Here is an 18,554-nt window from a genome sequence, read left to right as displayed (position 1 = left end):
AAGTATCCTAGGCATCTCCTGAGGTGCTAGATTATACGTATGTGTGTGTGTGTGCGTGTGTGTGTGCGTGTGTAGGGATTCTCTATTTTTTTCTGTGGTGAAGAAAGGCAAATGCTATTTTGGGCTGCATTAATAGAAGTATAGCTTCCAAATCCCATGAAATACTAGTTCCCCTCTACTCAGCACTGGTTAGGCCTCATCTGGAGTACCGTGTCCAGTTCTGGGCACCGCACTTCAAGAAGGATTCAAACAAACTGGAAAAGATTCAAAGGAGAGCAACGAAGATGATCAGAGGACTGGAAACAAAGCCCTGTGAGTAGAGACTGAAAGAACTGGGCATGTTTAGCCTTGAAAAGAGAAGACTAAGGGGAGATATGATAGCGCTCTTCAAGTCCTTGAAAGGTTGTCACAGAGAGGAAGGCCAGGATCTCTTCTCGATAATCCCAGAGTGCAGGACACAGAATAATGGGCTCAAAGTTACAGGAAGCCAGATTCCGGCTGAACATCAGGAAAAACATCCTGTTAGAGCAATACGACAATGGAAGCAATTACCTAGGGAGGTGGTGGGCTCTCCCACACTGGAGGCATTCAAGATGAAGCTGGACAGCCATCTGTCAGGGATGCTTTGACCTGGGCTGAATCTACTCATAGCAGTTATACTGTTATCATACCATTATCATAACTATTGGTACACATGACATCAACGGGCACCAATAGTTATGATAACGGTATGATAACGATATAACTGCTATGTGTAGATTCAGCCCTGGATTCCTGCACTGAGCAGGGGATTGGACTCAATGGTCTTATAGGCCCCTTCCAACCCTAATATGCTATGATTCTATGATTTATTTTCTTATATTTATAGAAAAATTTATGACATGCCATCTTCCATCTGCCATCTGAAGTAGTATGGTCCAGACAAATTCTACCATGTGATGAGCTGTTGTAGGGTTGCTAATCCATATGAAGTGACAGACCAAATCAGCCTTCTCCAACCTGGTGCCCTCCAGATGTTTGGGGCTACAGCTCCCAGCATTCCTGACCATTGACCATGTTGGCTGGGGCTGATCAAAGTTGTAGTCCAAAACCTCTGGAGGGCATCAGGTTGGGGAAGGCTGGACTTGTTGTTGTTGTTCAGTCGTTCAGTTGTGTCCGACTCTTCGTGACCCCATGGACCATAGTACGCCAGGCCTTCCTGTCCTGAGCACTCTCCCGGAGTGTGCTCAGGTTCATATTCATTGCATCGGTGATGCTATCTAGCCATCTCATCCTCTGCCGTCCCCTTCTCCTTTTGCCTTTAGTCTTTCCCAGCATCAGGGTCTTTTCCAGAGAGTTTTCTCTTCGCATTAGGTGGCCAAAATATTTGAGCTTCAGCTTCAGTATCTGTCCTTCCAATGAGCAGTCAGGGTTGATTTCCTTTAGGATGGACTGATTTGACCTCCTTGCAGTCCAGGGGACTCGTAAGAGTCTTCTCCAGCACCACAGTTCGAAAGCATCAATTCTTCGGCGCTCAGCCTTCTTTATAGTCCAGCTCTCACAGCCATACATTACTACTGGGAAAACCATAGCTTTGATTAGACGGACCTTTGTTGGCAAGGTGATGTCTCTGCTTCTTACTATGCTGTCTAGGTTTGCCATAGCTTTCCTCCCAAGGAGCAAGCGTCTTTTAATTTCATGGCTACAATCACCGTCTGTGGTGATCTTGGAGCCCAAGAAAGTAAAATCTGTCACTTCTTCCATTTCTTCCCCTTCTATATGCCAGGAAGTGATGGGGCCAGATGCCATGATCTTAGTTTTTTTAATGTTGAGTTTCAAACCAGCTTTTGCACTCTCCTCTTTCACCCTCAACAAGAGGCTCTTGAGATCCTCTTCGCTTTCTGCCATTAGGGTGGTATCGTCTGCATATCGGAGGTTGTTGATAATTCTCCCAGCAATCTTAATTCCGACCTCTGATTCATCCAACCCGGCATTTCTCATGATGTACTCTGCATATAAGTTAAATAAGCAGGGTGACAATATGCAGCCTTGTCGTACTCCTTTCCCAATTTTGAACCACGCGGTTGTTCCATGTCCGGTTCTTACTGTTGCTTCTTGACCCTCGTACAGGTTTCTCAGGAGACAGGTAAGGTGGTCTGGTACTCCCATCACTTTAAGAATTTGCCACAGTTTGTTGTGATCCACACAATCAAAGGCTTTAGCGTAGTCAATGAAGCAGAAATAGACGTTTTTCTGGAATTCTCTTGCTTTCTCCATGATGCAGCAAATGTTGGCGATTTGATCTCTAGTTCCTCTGCCTCTTCGAAACCCAGCTTGTACTTCCGGTAGTTCTCGGTTCGCATACTGCTGAAGCCTAGCTTGTAGGATTTTGAGCATCACCTTGCTGGCATGTGAAATGAGCGCAATTGTGCGGTAGTTTGAACAGTCTTTGGCGTTGCCCTTCTTTGGAATTGGAATGTAAACTGACCTTTTCCAGTCTTGCGGCCATTGCTGAGTGTTCCAAATTTGTTGGCATATTGAATGCAGCACTTTAAGAGCATCATCTTTTAGGATTTTAAATAGCTCAGCTGGAATACTGTCATCTCCGCTAGCTTTGTTGTTACTAATGCTTCCTAAGGCCCACTTGACTTCACTCTCGAGGATGTCCGGCTCAAGTTCAGTGACCGCACTATCATGGCTATCAAGGACATTACTATCATGGCTATCAAGGACATTAAGATCTTTCCTGTATAGTTCTTCTGTGTATTCTTTCCACCTCTTCTTAATCTCATCTGCTTCTGTGAGGTCCCTGCCTTCTTTGTCCTTTATCATGCCCATCTTTGCACAAAACGTTCCCATGAGATCTCCAATTTTCTTGAAGAGATCTCTAGTCTTTCCCATTCTGTTGTTTTCTTCGATTTCCTTGCATTGTTCATTTAAGAAGGCCTTCTTGTCTCTCCTTGCTATTCTCTGGAACTCTGCATTCAGTTGGATATATCTTCCCCTTTCTCCCTTGCTTTTCGCTTCCCTTCTTTCGTGAGCTACTTGTAAAGCCTCATCAGACAGCCACTTGGCTTTCTTGCATTTCCTTTTCTTTGGGATGGATTGAGTTGCTGCCTCCTGAACAATGTTACGGACCTCCGTCCATAGTTCCTCAGGCACTCTGTCTATCAGGTCTAATCCCTGAAATCTATTCCTCACCTCCACTGTATATTCATCAGGGATATAATTTAGGTCATACCTGAATGGTTTAGTGGTTTTCCCTACGTTCTTCAATTTAAGCCAAAATTTTGCAACAAGAAGCTCATGATCTGAGCCACAGTCAGCTCCAGGTCTTGTTTTGACTGACTGTATGGAGCTTCTCCATCTTTGGCTGCAAAGGACATAATCAATCTGATTTCGATATTGACCATCTGGACTAGATACTCCTAAAAGGCTGGTGAATGGGCAACTTGACCATTTAACTCTGCCTCTCCCAAGGGAGAGGGAATGGCCCTTGATTGTGACATCGTGCTGTGTGTTGGGGTCATGCTGAGCGCCTCTGAGGCCCACTGTGAGGCTCAGAAAGCAATAATATGTCTCAGAAGTTCAGCATGAGGTCAACAAAATTGCCTGCTCTTCTCCAAACTTGGATCTCATCTGAATGAAAAGTGCACTTGCCAGTGGCAAGTGCATTTGTGGACCGGTGCTCACCTAGATAATCCACACTTGTGTCTTTCATTTATCCTTCTGCTCTTCTATTCCCTCTTATTATTAGACCATGTACAAGTGGGCTAGCACATTCTTATACTCAGGACTAATTTTCCTAAGATCTTTGTATCTTTGGTTGAAAAGAGTCATGGTTGTACTGTGAGCTGATGGAAAGGGAGGTGCTGCTGTGTCTACTTCCCTTCTCCTTCATCATTGCAAGCTAGCAATGTGCCAGATCGAATCTGATGCCAGCTGTTTTCCCCCCCAGATGCTCTTCCTTCTGCTGAAGATGATGATGACGATGACGATTCCTCCTCGGAGGAGAAGGAGGCCGATAACTCCAGACCAAACCGTATGTCTGAGATGAATCTGTTTCAGTAACTTATCAGCTGCTGGCAACACCTGTACAGTTTGCAATTCTACTCATCTTTTCCCTTGGTGCCCTAAACTTACTCAGTCGGCAACTCTCCCACCTCCTGTAGGTGACCATTTAGAAGGAAGTACTCTTATACCTCATTTTCTCTTGGTGGTGGAAATGGCAGCTGTCATATTTGCAGCCATACATAACTAGGGACATACGAGAATTTCATTTAAATTCACTAATCATCAAAACTTGCTCTGTTCGCAACCCCAAACACAAATGTAAAGACATTCTTTTTTAATGCCTGCACATTCTCAAACTTTAAAATGTACATTTTTCAAAAGATACACATTTTCACACTGTAGTCAGTTGGTGTGGGGGGGAGGGCAGTTTTTTAAAAATGTGCACAGAATTATATACTTTTCCCTTTTGAAATGTAGACTTTTCCTGTTCAAACAAAAAGAAAAACAACCAGGCGTTTAGATTAGTGTTGGAGATAGTGACCTCCCTCAACAATAGATTTTCCATTAAAGGGAGAGCGACAGAGCTTTATAGTAGGCAGTGGCACGGGATTTGTTCACCAATGTCACCTGATTTCCGTAACCAAGAGGATTCTGGGCAGTGTAGACGCCTCCAAGTTTGAACTTCCTGAAGTTGCTTCCTTTAACCAGGAACTCAGGTGGTGCAGAGAGCTGGGAACCTGTGCGTAGCAGGCAGGGATCCCAGTTCAGGTCCTACCACATCTTATAGTGATTCCTTTGAGGAGGGAGGTTTGTCCTACTTTCTGGCTATGTGATATGTTCTTCCTGGTGTCATGTTTCCCTTTCTTTCACCCTGAACTAAACATTGCATAATAAACTTATTTTTGGATCTCCTTCAGAAGCCATTCCACCTTATTGGACGTACCCTGAGAAGATGGAGAAGAAACTCCATGCTGTTCCTGCTGCCAAGACAGTAAAGTTTAGGTGCCAATCCAGTGGGACACCCACCCCTACGATGCGTTGGTTGAAGAATGGCAGAGAGTTCAAACCTGACCATCGTATTGGCGGATACAAGGTAGGAGTCTCTGTGGTCTGCCCCCTGGAATCGCCATTTAGAGAAGAGAGAAGAGAGCAAAATGTCATTCCTGCTGTGGTTTTCAATCTCTGTTGTGTTGTGGTGTGCTGTTTTGGTCTGTTTTTCCTTTATGATCTGACCCTTTTTCTTTTCTTATGACCATCAAAAGCTTCTGCATTAGGGATCAGTTGCTGGACTTGTTCACAATGTAGGGTTTCTTTGAAGTTTCCACCACAGGTGTTTGTGCTGCTGAAGAGGCAAGCTGCTTTTTAGTTGAAATGGGTTGTCTCTTCAGCATGTAGTGGAAACTTTAAAGAAACCTCCAGCTCTTAAGTATTTGGTTTTGTTAATTTCACTGTGGCTTTAGAGGCTACATGAAAATGCATCAAATCCCACTAATATCCTCGTAGTCCACAGTTTATGACCCCCCCGCCAGTGCTCTAGTGTTCTTTAAATTTAGGGCACTGAAAATCAGCAGGGCCACAGCACTATGATTTTGAGCAAAGTTTTAAGGTCTTTCCAAAGATCATGTAAAAATGTGCCATAGTTTTTCTCTGTAGTAAAGAGGTAGATGAGAAATGTACATAGGACTGCATCTGCTGGTGGGGAGAACATGCTGCGTCTGGGTCATTCAGATGAAATATGAAGGTACTGATAAATCAGAAGGGCTTCCTCTAGGGCTGCAACCTTTTAAATTTGTTTATTCAGGTAGCTTATTTAAAAACTAAGCAACACAGCAATGGGCCGTCTCTGTGGTGGTACCCTCCTTCTGGAATGACCTCCCCGCTGCAGTATGTCAGGCACCAGCGATCATGTGCTGTCGATGATTACTAAAAACGTATTTGTTCTCCCTGGCTTTTCCCAGCCATTAAGTTATCTAAATGCTCTTAGGCTTTTAATGATGTATTGTTTTGTAGTATGTTGAAGACTGCGTTAGGATTTTTAAAATGGGAAGCTGTATATAAATGTTCTAAAATAAATAAATACATGGAGACTGGAGGAATGGTAGCTGATGTCAGAATGGCACTGATTGGTTCCTAAAGTAAGAAGAAGCAGTAATATTCCCCTATGACAGTCTTTCCCAACCTGGTGCCCCTCAGACACGCTGGACTGCAACTTGCATCATTCCCAGCCAGCACAGGCAAGCAGTTCCTAGGAGAAAGGGACACGGAAGATTCCCTTAGGTTCTGGGGTGCAGGACCTCTTTCAACTCAAGGGCCAAATTCCATTTTGGAGAAGCTCTCGGGATCCACATTGCAGTGGTGGGTGGGGCCGAAGGCAAAGGGGGCAGGGCCCAAACCCCCCAAATACCAACATTTTGTCGCTTAAAGCTTGTGCTGCCAATAACTAAGCCTTAGGAGAGGCATTTCAACCTATTTGAATGGGGGGGAAATTGCACCAAAAGCTGCAAAGCCACCAGACAATCAGTGGGTGGGGAAAAGGGGGCTGAGCCAGGAGAAGGGGGAATTGGTTATCTGGGGAAACCCAGAGGGCTGGATTGAGATCCTTACAGGGCCAGATTTGGCCCCCTGAGCCTGAGGTCCTGCTCCCCTGCCTTAGGTGAAAGGCTTCTGATTCCCCAAACACAGTCTTATTACCTTCCACTCCATCTCTGCTTTAAGGCTATAACTATCTTGCTCATCGCAACAGGGTAGTTTGGGAGGAGAAGGCAGACACCCACATGCGTGGGATGTCATATAAGATTTAATCAACGAATCGGTGATTTAATCAATGAATCGGTGATTTAAAAAGCAGTTGACTAATCCACCAAATGCCACATCTGCTGTGTTCATAGATGAATTCCTGTCATAGCTGGAAAAGTATCCTCGGCATTTCTTGCAAGCAAAGCCCTAATGCCGCCTAGGTACGGTTTCATCAACTCTGGACCTCTTCAAAACCAAGTGGAGGCGTTTGGCTGAATGTGCAGCAACACAGAAGTCATCCTGGCACTTGCTAGTGGATGCTCCTGACTTGCCTTGGATGCTTCATCCATTCTCCTCCAGTTAGAACAACTTGTTTCCGTCCGGAGTGACTCACGAGCACAGTGTGGCCTCTACACCTCCCACTGCTAGCATAGTCCAGGCCTCTGCGTTAATAATAAACCTCCTTTAGCAGCAGCCACTGACACAGACAAGAGCCATCCTGTCCTACTTTTCCCTTTCTGAATCTTTATGTCTGGTCAAAGAAGCTTTGCCTGAGTAATCAATAGTGGCTTTCATGAATCAGATGGTTCTTATCATTTTTCTCCCAGGCTTGAAGCATTTGAGCAGCAGCTCCTTGTCGCTTCCTGAATCGGATCCCCATTTCCAGCAGGAGTCATGTGCCAGCTCCCTCGGTTTTAACCTGGCTGTGCTTTTGCTGCTCTTCCTTTATTAATGTTGCCGCCTCGCTAGCCTGTAGACTTGGCAAACGATGGTGGCAGCTGCAGTGGGAGATGTGTCACAGCCCCTCAGCTGGCAGGGTCCTCCTCAAGCTTTCCCTTAGAAAGGGGTGTTGCCCAAAGCCATTTAACGTCATAGGAAAAAAAACACAGCACAACAAACTGCTTGAGTCAGGATCTCAAGCACTATGAGGAGAATATCCCGAGGCTTTGTATATCTGGGAGTGATGCTAGCTTAACTACTGTTAGCACCCTCCAGACTGGAGGACCCATGGCAAGAGTCATTTTAAATGGGAAGGTCAGGCCGGGAATAAGCTTATTCAGTTGAAACTGATACTTCGATTGTGGTCAAATGTATCGCTTAAGAACCGAAGGCCGGAAGCTCTCTTGGCTTGGTTATAGGGTGGCCACTTGTGCATTTCCAAAAAAGAGGAACCACATCACCAAAACAGAGGACAAAGATTTGAACAAAATGTACATGTGCTAATTTATAGAGAGAGATTTAGTTTAGAAAGAATTGTAATAATTTAAATAGAAATACAATACATCTCACCATAGTGGGAAAGACTGTGACCAGGTGAGCTGTGTGCTTGCTGAGTCTGCTGTCTGGGAGCTAACTGTTGATGGGCAGCTTCAAGGTCCCTGCTGGCTCTCCTTTCTCATGGTTCTTTATCTTTAATCCAGGATTGGACTGAATAGCCCTTCAACTAGAGGGCTGTCCTCTGTACATTTGGCTACCCTACTTGGTTAAGGTTTAGGCATGGAGTCCCTACCTATCAGCAAGCTGGGAACTAGCATATGAGAACGTTTTCCCATCAAAATAACACTCTACGTATAGACCAGGTTTGAATTATCAGCGAGGGAAACACCGAAGTATTGTTTATTTTCCCCGGCCCTGCACGTACTGATCACGCGATTGGAATTACCCTAATTACCCGCTCTGCATTGTGAGTTGCCATCTCATCTGAACCCCAGAACACGGCATGGGCATAGTGATTTTTCACCCACCCTACAACCCATGGCTTGCAGTAGGGGTTGTAGGGTGGGTGAAAAGGCATTATACCTGCACCAGGTTCAGATGATCCTGCGACATGGCGCAGGTAATTAGGGTAATCCCTCCCAGCTGCGCAACCAACACATGCATGGGTGGGGGAAACAACCAACGCTGCATTGTTTCCCTGGCTAATTGTCTGAACACCATCATAGAAAGCTAGCATGGGAAAAGAGGAACATTCAGCCTGCTGTGTAATTTTCTTTGTATTTTCTCTATTTTGTTTGTTTCTGTGCCATCGTTGGGCATGGTCCACACACATTCAAGTGATTCTTTGCAAAATGCAAGGTTTACATTTTTAGTTTGTTTTTGTTTTTTTAAAAAAACAATTTTGTTCCGCCTAGCTTTTTAATTGAATCTCATGGTTTTGGGCTGGCTCCGTTTTTAGCTGCTGCTGTTTTTAGTTGTTTCAACTTACTTGTCTCTGTGCTTACATTTTATTGTTCGATATATTGTATTTATTGGCTGTTTCGTAAGCTGACTTGCAGGGGTTTGCATCCTTAAATGCAGTATATAAATACATTAAATACATAAATACACATTAAAGATGGGAGTGTCCAAATGTCAAATTCTATGTCAAATCTGGTGCTTGTGCAAATTAATTCACATATGACATATGTACTCTGCGCCACCCTAGTTAGACTTGGGCAAGTGACCCTTCCTTTGTGTGGGAGAGCAGCTGGAGTAGTTTTGAGACTGGTTCCTGTGCTGGCAAAGAGAACTCGTCCCACTCGTCAGTAATGCCATTTTCCAGATGTAGCTCACTCTGTGGTCAGTCCTCCAGCTGGCAGCAATTACTCCCTCAGGATAGCAAAAGGGGGAAACATGACCTCAAACTGCAATTACGTGCAATCTAGAACACACAGCACAGGAGCTGGTGGGACCTTTGGCCTTGCTCTTGGATGAAAAGGCAAAAGGGGACAGAGCTGTTACTTCCATCCTATCCCACCAGCCATCGGTCAGCAAGTAACCTTGATTGAGCTGTCTGTGTCCTCTTTCTCACAGGTTCGTCACAACACCTGGAGCATCATCATGGACTCAGTTGTGCCATCAGACAAAGGCAACTACACCTGCCTTGTGGAGAACAAATATGGAACCATCAACCACACCTACCAGCTCGACGTAGTCGGTAAGGCAAGGAAAGGGATACTCGGAGCCTCGAGAGGGTTGTGGAGTCCTTGGCATTGTTAGCTTGCCCAAAAGATGAACACACTGTGCAGAGGCAAGAATATGTTCACCCTGAGCTTCTGCTTTTATGGTTGCAGCAGTCCCTTCTTTAGACAACTGGCTGTGATTCCCACCCCAGCCCCTGCATGCCATATGGGTGTGAAATAATTCTGCTGCTGTTGCCTCTGCAGCCTTTATCGCTCCAGCGCCAACAACACTGTTGGAGATTCTGGGCTAGGGGTGTGCATAGAGAAGATGGTTGAAGCAGGAGTAATATCAGCTTCAGAGTTCTCAAAACAGGCCAATCGCATCATATCATATGCCTCCATGAATTCTTATAGAAAGAGTAGTAACAGGAACCATATAGACTGTGTGTGTGTGTGTGTGTGCGTGCATGCTACACAATCCTACATACTGCGATTAGAATATGTATTGCAGAATTAGGCAATTTGCCTAATGCCTTGAGTTGTATGGTTTGTGGAGGATGGGGAGGAGAGGGTTGTACGTTTGAGCATATATACACAAGAAGCTGTCTTATACTGAGTCCATCTAGCCCTGTATTGTTATGCTGACTGGCAGAAGCTCTCCAAGATTTTTGTCAGAGGTCTTTCCCCACCCTGTTACTTTTTAAAAATTAACTGAGATATTAGGGGTTGAACCTGTGACCTTATGCACGCAAAGGATGTGCTTTAGGATGAAGCTGTCACTCCTGTTGAAATGACATCATGATTCTCTGAGTATTTACTTAGAAGTAAGTCTCACTCTGTTCAGTGTGGCTTATTCCCTGGTAAGTGTGCATAGGATTGCAGCCCAAAGACATAAGAATCACCTTGCTGGATTAGATCAGGATCCATGTAGTCCAACATTCTGTTTCCAACAGATGGATATTAACTTGATATATTAAAAGTTATGGAAAATACATCTATCTGTTAGTTACCAGAGAGCTAAGTGGAACTTCCATGTACAGAAGCAGTATACCTCTAAATATCAGACCCTGGAGGCAAATAAGATGGGAAAGCCATCACTTTCATGCCCTGCTTGTGAACTTTCCAGAAATTACTAGCCCATAATAATGATGATGATAATAATAATAAAAAAAAAATTACTAGCCCACCTGCTCATATATGTCTGTGCTAGCCATACAGGCAGGTACAAGAGACACGGCCCTTTCTGTAGTGTAGCCTTCACCGATCTTTTTGCCATAACTCACATTAGCCCCAGCCAACATGGGCAGTAGTCTCAGAGATTATGGCAGGTTTATGTTTTATTTTTATTTGTAGTGAAAAAACATTAGAAGGGACCCAGTTTTAGGATGGCTGCTGCAGTGGCACATACATTGTAGCACACCTTCCTGTAGAGCTCTAGCAGGCTTCTTCTCTTCAGGTGTTCTAGGCAGGCACTAAAAACTTTCAGTTTTTAATGGCTACTGTGTTGGAACTTTTAACTGATTTTATTTTAACTGATCCCTTTTTTAATCTGTTGTAATAATTTGATCTGTGTCTTAATTGTGAGAGTGTTTTTGGATGCCTGCATTTTACGCTGTGGTCTTTAACCACCATGTTAACTGCTTCGAATAAAAATAATATAAAAGCAGGGTAAAAATATGTAAAAATAAATACAATAAAATTGTGGCATATTGATAGCATGAAAGACAGAGACAGTTATCCTCTGATTCACATACGCTCCCCTGTTGTTACTCACCACTGGTGACAACATAGGTGGGTGCTTAGAAGCTCTAATGAGATGGATCTTGGTCTGGTATAGTAACGTGGTTTTTAGGTTCTTGTAGCAGAGCTATTTATTGTTGCCACTTCCTTTGCTCCTTGATAGGTGCTTGGATTGTGTAGACAGGAGTTCTCTGTAAGTAGCCAGATGCATATGGCAGAGGGTCTGGAAGGGAGAAGAGAAAGTGGTTGGGTGACTGTTACTTTTTCAGCCTTGGCTTGCCTCTTTGCCCAGACTGTGACTGTTCGAAGGTGTGCTCCGTTTTATTTGTCTCCACGCCAGCTTCTCTTCACTGAGTGGGCTCAAGAGACTGCCTGTGTAGCCCAAGCATGAGGCTTTACATCATTTTTCCTGGTACGTGTATGATAATTATGATAATTTAAGGGGCCAGATAGAAACTCTCTCTCCTCTTCGCCACCCTCCCCAATTAATCTCCTTATTAGCCTTAATTCCCAACCCAGGCAGGATGATCTCTGCCGTTCCACTTGTGGAGCTGCTCTAAATGCCACTAAATGAACCATTAAGAATGCAATTTAATTTGATTACACTGAGCAAACTGAAGGGAATAGTCTGCAAGGAGGAACAAAGGGGTTTGTTAATGCTTGCTCACCACAGTGCCAGGCTCTTTGTTAATCGGCTAGGCCCTCATTAGGTTAGTTTGACCTTTGACCTCCAGTGAATAGGTAGCCATGTTTACTACCTTCCCCGCCCCCTGAACCCCAACCCCAGTGCCATGTCAAGAATTTCACCTGTCCAGTTCTTCTTGACTGCCATCAATTCTCCTTGACTGCCATCAATTGCGTGTGTGTGTGTGTGTGTGTTGGGGGAGGGGGGCTGTTTTCAACTGTGATTGGGGGACCATTCACCAGGATAGGTAGCTTGGGATGCAACAACAGGAACATCCTCACTGGCAACTCTAGCATTTCAACCAGGAACTTTATGGTTTGCAGCTAGACCATATCCTGGTAAACTCCTTAGACCCTATGTGCCTAAGCTTTTTGGAGTCTTCTTCAGGCATAGAAGTGATTAGAGGGATGCACTATGATAGTGACTGGCAAATAGTATGAAACCTCTGGATTGACCTTGCCAGTATAAATACTTGAACCGTAGTATACTGCCCTTGCCCAATCAACAAAGCAGTTTCTTCTGCCCATGGTACATTAGGCTTCTGCTCAGCACCTCAGCTCAGGTTTCACCAACCCTGTTGCCCTGCAGATGTTTTGAACTTCAACTCCCATCAGCCTCAGTTAGCATGGGCAATGGTCAGGAATTCTTGGAGTTGTGGTTCAAAACATCTGGAGGGCACAAGGTTGGAGAAAGCTGCCTTAACGTCAGCCTGGTTTGGAGAACATGGTATTGAGGTCTGGATATAGCTGGCCCTGCCTTGGCCCTAACAGGCCTACAAAAGCTTTTGAACAAGAAGGGTTTTAGCTTGCCCCTCAGTTCAGCAGAAAGGCCAGGCCGTCTTCTTCAGAAATCCATAGGCTTCAAGTGTTCCTCATCCTCTTGCTGCTGTAACCCAAGGCAGGGCCAGCCCAAAACATTTCTCTGCCTGAGATGAAGGACAAGATGGCACCCTCTTCCCAGCCCACATGCAGAAGCTGACTGGACTGACATTGAATCTTAAATCTACCCTGGAAATGGGGTAGCGTCCTCCATCACACCCGAAGCAGCAGGCTAGTTTAGGGGGCCCAGGGCAGGTTGTGTGGCGTACACAGCTCTGTCCTTCAGCAGATGGGAACCGCTGCAGAGGTCATGAGGAACAGCCTGGAGTCTGCCACTGTCGCCCCCAGCATCTGCTGCCTGAAGCATTCACCTCACTCTGCTTATGATAGGCCTGCATAGGGTTATGTTTCCAAGGTAAATACAAACCCAGAATGCTGGCAGGGGTAAAACAGCTGAGGTGGGAAACAACTTGGGTGGGGGGAGAGCAGTTGGCAGGGGAAGGGTTAACCACTCCCCTCCCTTCCCAATACAAACTGCCCCGCCTAAGGGTGCTTTGCAAGGAGAAGGGCCACCCAGGCTTTCCCGACTGCAGGGAAATGTGTAGCTCACCCCTCACTGACAAAATTTTGTCTTTTGACTTGCTGTGTGCAGTTTTCAACTTGGCTGCAGAGCTTCATGTTGGTTCCTTGCATTGGCAGTGCAGCCTGAGTTGGAAAGGCTAGCAGAGGGGCCTGAGCTGTGGCCGTCACTCTGTGGGAGAGGAGGATGAAAGGCAAAAGCCCACATTAAGGGCTCAGGGCTGCATGGGCTTCATCCATGCCAGTTATCTCTGTTGTGCTCAGAGCACCTGCAGTACATTGCCCTTTGCACTCCATTTTACACTACTTAGAACCAGGGCCTGTCTTTCCCTGAAAATAGCCTGTGTTTTGATGCAGTGGCTCCCTTTCCCCATTTCGGTTCCACAGAGCTGCAATAAGACCAGCCTTACAAACAAGTTTGCAAAAGTGAATGGATGTCAACATTATTTGACATGTCCATGCAGGCTTCTTCAGTGAGGGGCCAGAACTCGGCAGATGAGCACATGCTTTGCATGCAGAATGTCCCAGGTCCAGTCCTTAATGTCTCCAGTTAAAAGGACCTTCGGTAGCAGGGCTAATTTTCTACATGCAGGGAGTGTTTTGCTTTTTGTTTTGTTTTTTAAAATATGGACCATTTAGTCATGAGATTATTGCACTGGCAGTCTGAAGTGGCACATTCCAGGAACAGTTCTTCTAAGGAAGAAGGGTCATCACTCAGTTTTAGAGAACTTACTTTGCATGCAAAAGATCCTAGGTTCAGTCTCCTGCATCTCCAGGTAGGGTTGGGAAAGACCCCTGTCTGAAACCCTGGAGAGCTGCTGCCAGAGGGACCAATGGCCTGACTCTGTAGAAGGCAGCATCCTACATTCCTACCACCTCCACTGCTGCTTTTCCATGAATTTGCTGTGGTTCTCTACTTTGGATTCCAGCTGCCACCTCTTTGCTTCTTCATACCTCAGCTCCATTTGAAGTGTCAGAGCTGCCCTTTCAGAACTGCCTTTCCCAACCTGTTGCCTTCCAGATGTTTGGGGCTCCAGCTCCCATGAGCCCCAGCCAGCAATGGCCAATGGTCAGGAATGCTGGTAGTTGTAGCCCAAAACATCTGGAGGGCATCTGGTTGGGGAAGGCTGTTTTAGGGTATTATAATTCAGACTCTGAAGAAACAATGGAAACCTAAGTAGCTTTTGACAAGCTGTGGGGAGCGTAGTGTAGCCTATTCACTCTTACTGGCTGTGATTGACCTGGATATTTTCTGGGTCAAATGGAGTTAAAATTCCTCAGAACCTTCTGCAGCCTCCTTGTCAAACAGTAACCTGGGTCAGTTGAGCCCAGGTGGCTAAGGTTTCGACAGAAGATACATGAAATAAGACCGCTTGTGTCAGGCTCCCTTGGTGCAGATGAATTGCCCTTTGGTGCTTTTTTAACCACCCCATCATACTCAGAGTCAGGGCAGTGAAAGGACAGATGACTTCTACCTTTTTATTACAAGCAGGGAGCTGAGGTAGGGATTCTCATCTGTGTCGATGACCTGAGAGTACAGAACAATGGAGTCTTGCGCTCTTACAAATATAATTCACTTAGAACACAAGGGTGTGATTAGGGCCAGATCTACACCTTGTGTCATATCACTACGATCCCATCGTGGTAACACTATATCCCTTTGAGTATTTATACCTCGTAGGACACACAATGACATTTGTTGCGGTATATTGAATAATATGGAATAAAAAGCAGGAAGTAACACTACAAAAGCGGTATATCAAATGTATAGTGTGCCCAACAGTTATCAGTGCCCTTCAATACTGCTATAAAGCAGTAGTGCAGATCTAGGCCTAAAGTGGCAGTGACTCTTATTTCAATATTTGGCCTCCCTTCTTTTCACAAGTTGAATCTCCTGAAGAAAAGCAAAATACTCCCCAAAGGTGTAAGTGTATCTCCATATATTGATGTCAAACATAATAATACCATTTCACAATGTATTGTTTTTATGAATAGACCCTTTGAAATTTAATTGGGGGATTGTTTTGTGGTAATTTTAATGAGTGATAAATAGGCTGCAAGTTTGTTTGATCTTCTAGTTATACAATTTGATTTATCCAGAAGTTAATTGCTAGATAAATTGTGTTTTGTTTGGTGACTGTTTTCTATGTACGATGGGTGTTAATGTGAGCACATCCTTGACATGTGAGGGTTTTTTTTGTATTTTGGAAAAACGGATTAATCAGAATGGCGTTTTCTTAAAAAGAGAGAGATCTTGTGTGTTTGGCGTTGGCCTTTTCCAACATGCAGCAGCTTAGGCCCTCTAACTAGGCCTCAAGCATCCCTGGAGGGACTGGAAACATGGCAGGGCCTGTTCCTGACTGGATCAGGAGAGCACTATGAAGCCCTGCAGAAAGGGGACTATAGTTCAAGGCAGCGAGAGGCTTTGGCAGAGGAAGGGCTGGTCCTGTGATATTTACCTCAGGAAGTGGAATATGATTTTAGGATACAGGGGCCCCCACTCATCAAGGATCCTTAGTGAGAGGGATTAGAGGACGAAGCATTCCCTTTGCATTTTTAATAAGTGACTGGCTAGGATGAAAAAAAAGATCTTGGCTTCAGCTTCTTACAGTGAAGGATTAATAATAACTTCTTAATCCCCACTTTGTCACATCACAAGTGAAGATGTAAGGGGCGCAGACGGCTGCAGGGCTTTCCTTTCCATGCACACCTGCCTAATTCTCTTCGTTTCTGCAAAGCTTGTGTTCAACATCTGATCTGCAACATTTTTGTTTATTTGTTACATTCATATCCTGCCTTTACTCCAAGGAGCCCAAGGCAGCATACGTGGTCCTCCTCTCCATTTTATCCTCACAGCAATCCTGTGAGATAGTTTAGGCTGAAAGTCACTGACTGGTCCAAAGTCACCCAGTGAGCTTCCTGGCTGAGTGGAGACTTGAACCCTGGTCTCCCGAGTCCCAGTCCAACACTTGAACCCCTACACCACACTGGTTTAGGGCCCAGCAATATGGCACGTGTTGCAGTATGACTCCCTCATATGTTATCGAGGTGACTTTGGAAGCTCAAACCCAAATGGGGGTGGTGGGGCTCCTTCCAAGCCAATGTTGCCCGTCTTGGGAACCGGGGAGAGGATAATGCAGGACGTAGCAGTGTTGCTGGCAGCTACTACACAAGTTGAGATTTCCAACCTTGCCTCAATAACATCTGAGGTAGCCATGCCTCAACAGCTCCTTTGCCACTGACACAGTGTCAGAGGGCACTTCTTCGAGTTCCTCCAACCAGGTGGCTCTCTTTGACCATGCTTAGTCCTTTGGGCCCCCTGAGAACAAATGAAACCTACACTTCCCCTCTCCCCTCAGGTGGTTGAGGAGCAGGATTCTGCCTGCTAGGCAATTGTAATATTCTTACCCCCTCCATCAGACTAGTAAAATGGCTTTCTGTATGTAGGGGCAGGGCTAGGGGAAATTGAAGTTCAGAGATATTAGTGAAGTTAGCTTGAGGTGTTTGCAAGCACACAGCCATGCAAGCACCATCTGAGGTCAGGAGGTTGTTAACTGTGGAGTGAGTAAGCATTTGGTGCTTACTTGGTTATCTTTTGCTTTCCAAGACTTTTAAAGTCTGAGCTTTATTGTAATCTGCTGTTTCAATCACTAGTCTTATTGATTGTTTTACCTGTTTTTAAAATTGATCTTATTATTTCACGTTTTTTGTAAACCGCCCTGGGAAATGGCTGGTTGATGGGTGGGATATAAATGTATGAAATAAATAGGCAAATGGGTATTTATCTCTCCCACTGTTCCGGGTCCAGTTTGTGGAGTCTGTCTGAGACCATTTTCTCCCTATCTCTTCCAGAGAGGTCACCTCATCGGCCTATCTTACAAGCTGGGCTCCCAGCAAACAAGACCGTCTCCTTGGGTAGCAACGTGGAATTTGTTTGCAAAGTCTACAGTGACCCTCAGCCCCACATCCAGTGGCTGAAACACATTGAGGTCAATGGGAGCAGAATTGGGCCAAGTAACTTGCCTTACGTGCAGGTTTTGAAGGTAAAAGAACCACCGTCTTGGGTGGCATGACATTTTTGTTAATATGGGACATGTTTCTTCAATGGGGGGAGGGAGGCATATGAGGTTGTGCATGTCAGTTTGGGACTGGTGGAGAAATAAGTTTCCAATTAAACTAGTCTGGTTGATCAGCCAGGCTGATTTTCAGTCTGCTAAGTCCTTGTTGTGGAATTGTTCCAGCAAAGTATGGGAAAGGGAAGTGGTGGAAGATACTGATATCCACTATTCCTGCCCAAAGCAGTTCTGCTTGGAAACAGTTGTATTAAAGCCCAACACAAACTGTCACCCAGAAAGCCAAACTCAGCTACCAGCCATGTATTCCTTACAGTGACCTTTAAAATGGGTGTTGATTGGGCAGCTGGGCATCCACAACCCATGGCTGCATTTGGTTTGGGTGTGTCACAAGTTGTGTAGGCCTGCTGCTCACTCCTGGGTGAGATGGGAGGTGTGGCCAGGGAAGAATTTATGGCAAGCAACAACTTCCCTGAGTTAAAAAGAGCAAATGTGGTTTTGCTAGTGGTAGGGGGTGTGTGTTCAGGTTTTTTAATTCAGAGAACAAGGACATTTCATTGCCAAAACTCAGCATTTGCCCCCTGGCCTTGCTTGACCATTTACAGCTGTAAATGGCCCGGGATTCTGACAGTGAGCAGAATCATATTTGGTAGAGATACTAAAACCTGCCCATCGTACAACTGTGGTTTTTAAAATGTGCCTGGTGGAATATTTCTATGCCCTTTTAAGAGGAGGACTAGATAAAAAAAAACTGTGGAGTACCTTATTATTGGACCAATTTATCTCAGCAAGCACGGCCTAAATAAGACAGAGAAAAGGATGTATGAATAGTGGCCTCTGACTCTTTAGAACAGCCATGGGGAACCTCTGGCCCCCAGACCTAAGTCAAGCCACAAGGCTCCTCAGTTTGGCCTGCAAGGCCTTTCCCCATGGGAATCCCCCCTTCCCAAACCCAGAAACCTGGAGAGGGCTTCACCTGTCTTCCCCTGTCGGGTTGGCAAATAGCTGCCGAAGCCAGCTCTGGATTCAGCCAGCACCTCAAGGAATT

At 45.2% G+C, this 18,554-nt stretch overlaps 1 protein-coding gene across 2 annotated transcripts in view; it reads left to right on the top strand.

The window, feature by feature from the left end:
- The window catches only part of FGFR1 (fibroblast growth factor receptor 1), a 132,751-nt gene that overhangs the window by 78,128 nt on the left and 36,069 nt on the right, over positions 1-18,554 (top strand). For both annotated transcript variants that reach the window (XM_084804050.1, XM_084804049.1), the window contains exons 4-7: positions 3,938-4,021; positions 4,911-5,086; positions 9,523-9,646; positions 17,286-17,476. In XM_084804050.1, the coding sequence (XP_084660176.1) occupies positions 3,938-4,021; positions 4,911-5,086; positions 9,523-9,646; positions 17,286-17,476 (575 nt within the window). The remainder of the gene's footprint in view (positions 1-3,937; positions 4,022-4,910; positions 5,087-9,522; positions 9,647-17,285; positions 17,477-18,554) is intronic.

Source organism: Heloderma suspectum, chromosome 6, assembly GCF_057233095.1.
Source record: "Heloderma suspectum isolate Gila_16-S chromosome 6, 16-S_ref, whole genome shotgun sequence".
Taxonomy (NCBI): domain Eukaryota; kingdom Metazoa; phylum Chordata; class Lepidosauria; order Squamata; family Helodermatidae; genus Heloderma; species Heloderma suspectum.
This window is presented reverse-complemented; position numbering and strand designations above follow the sequence as displayed.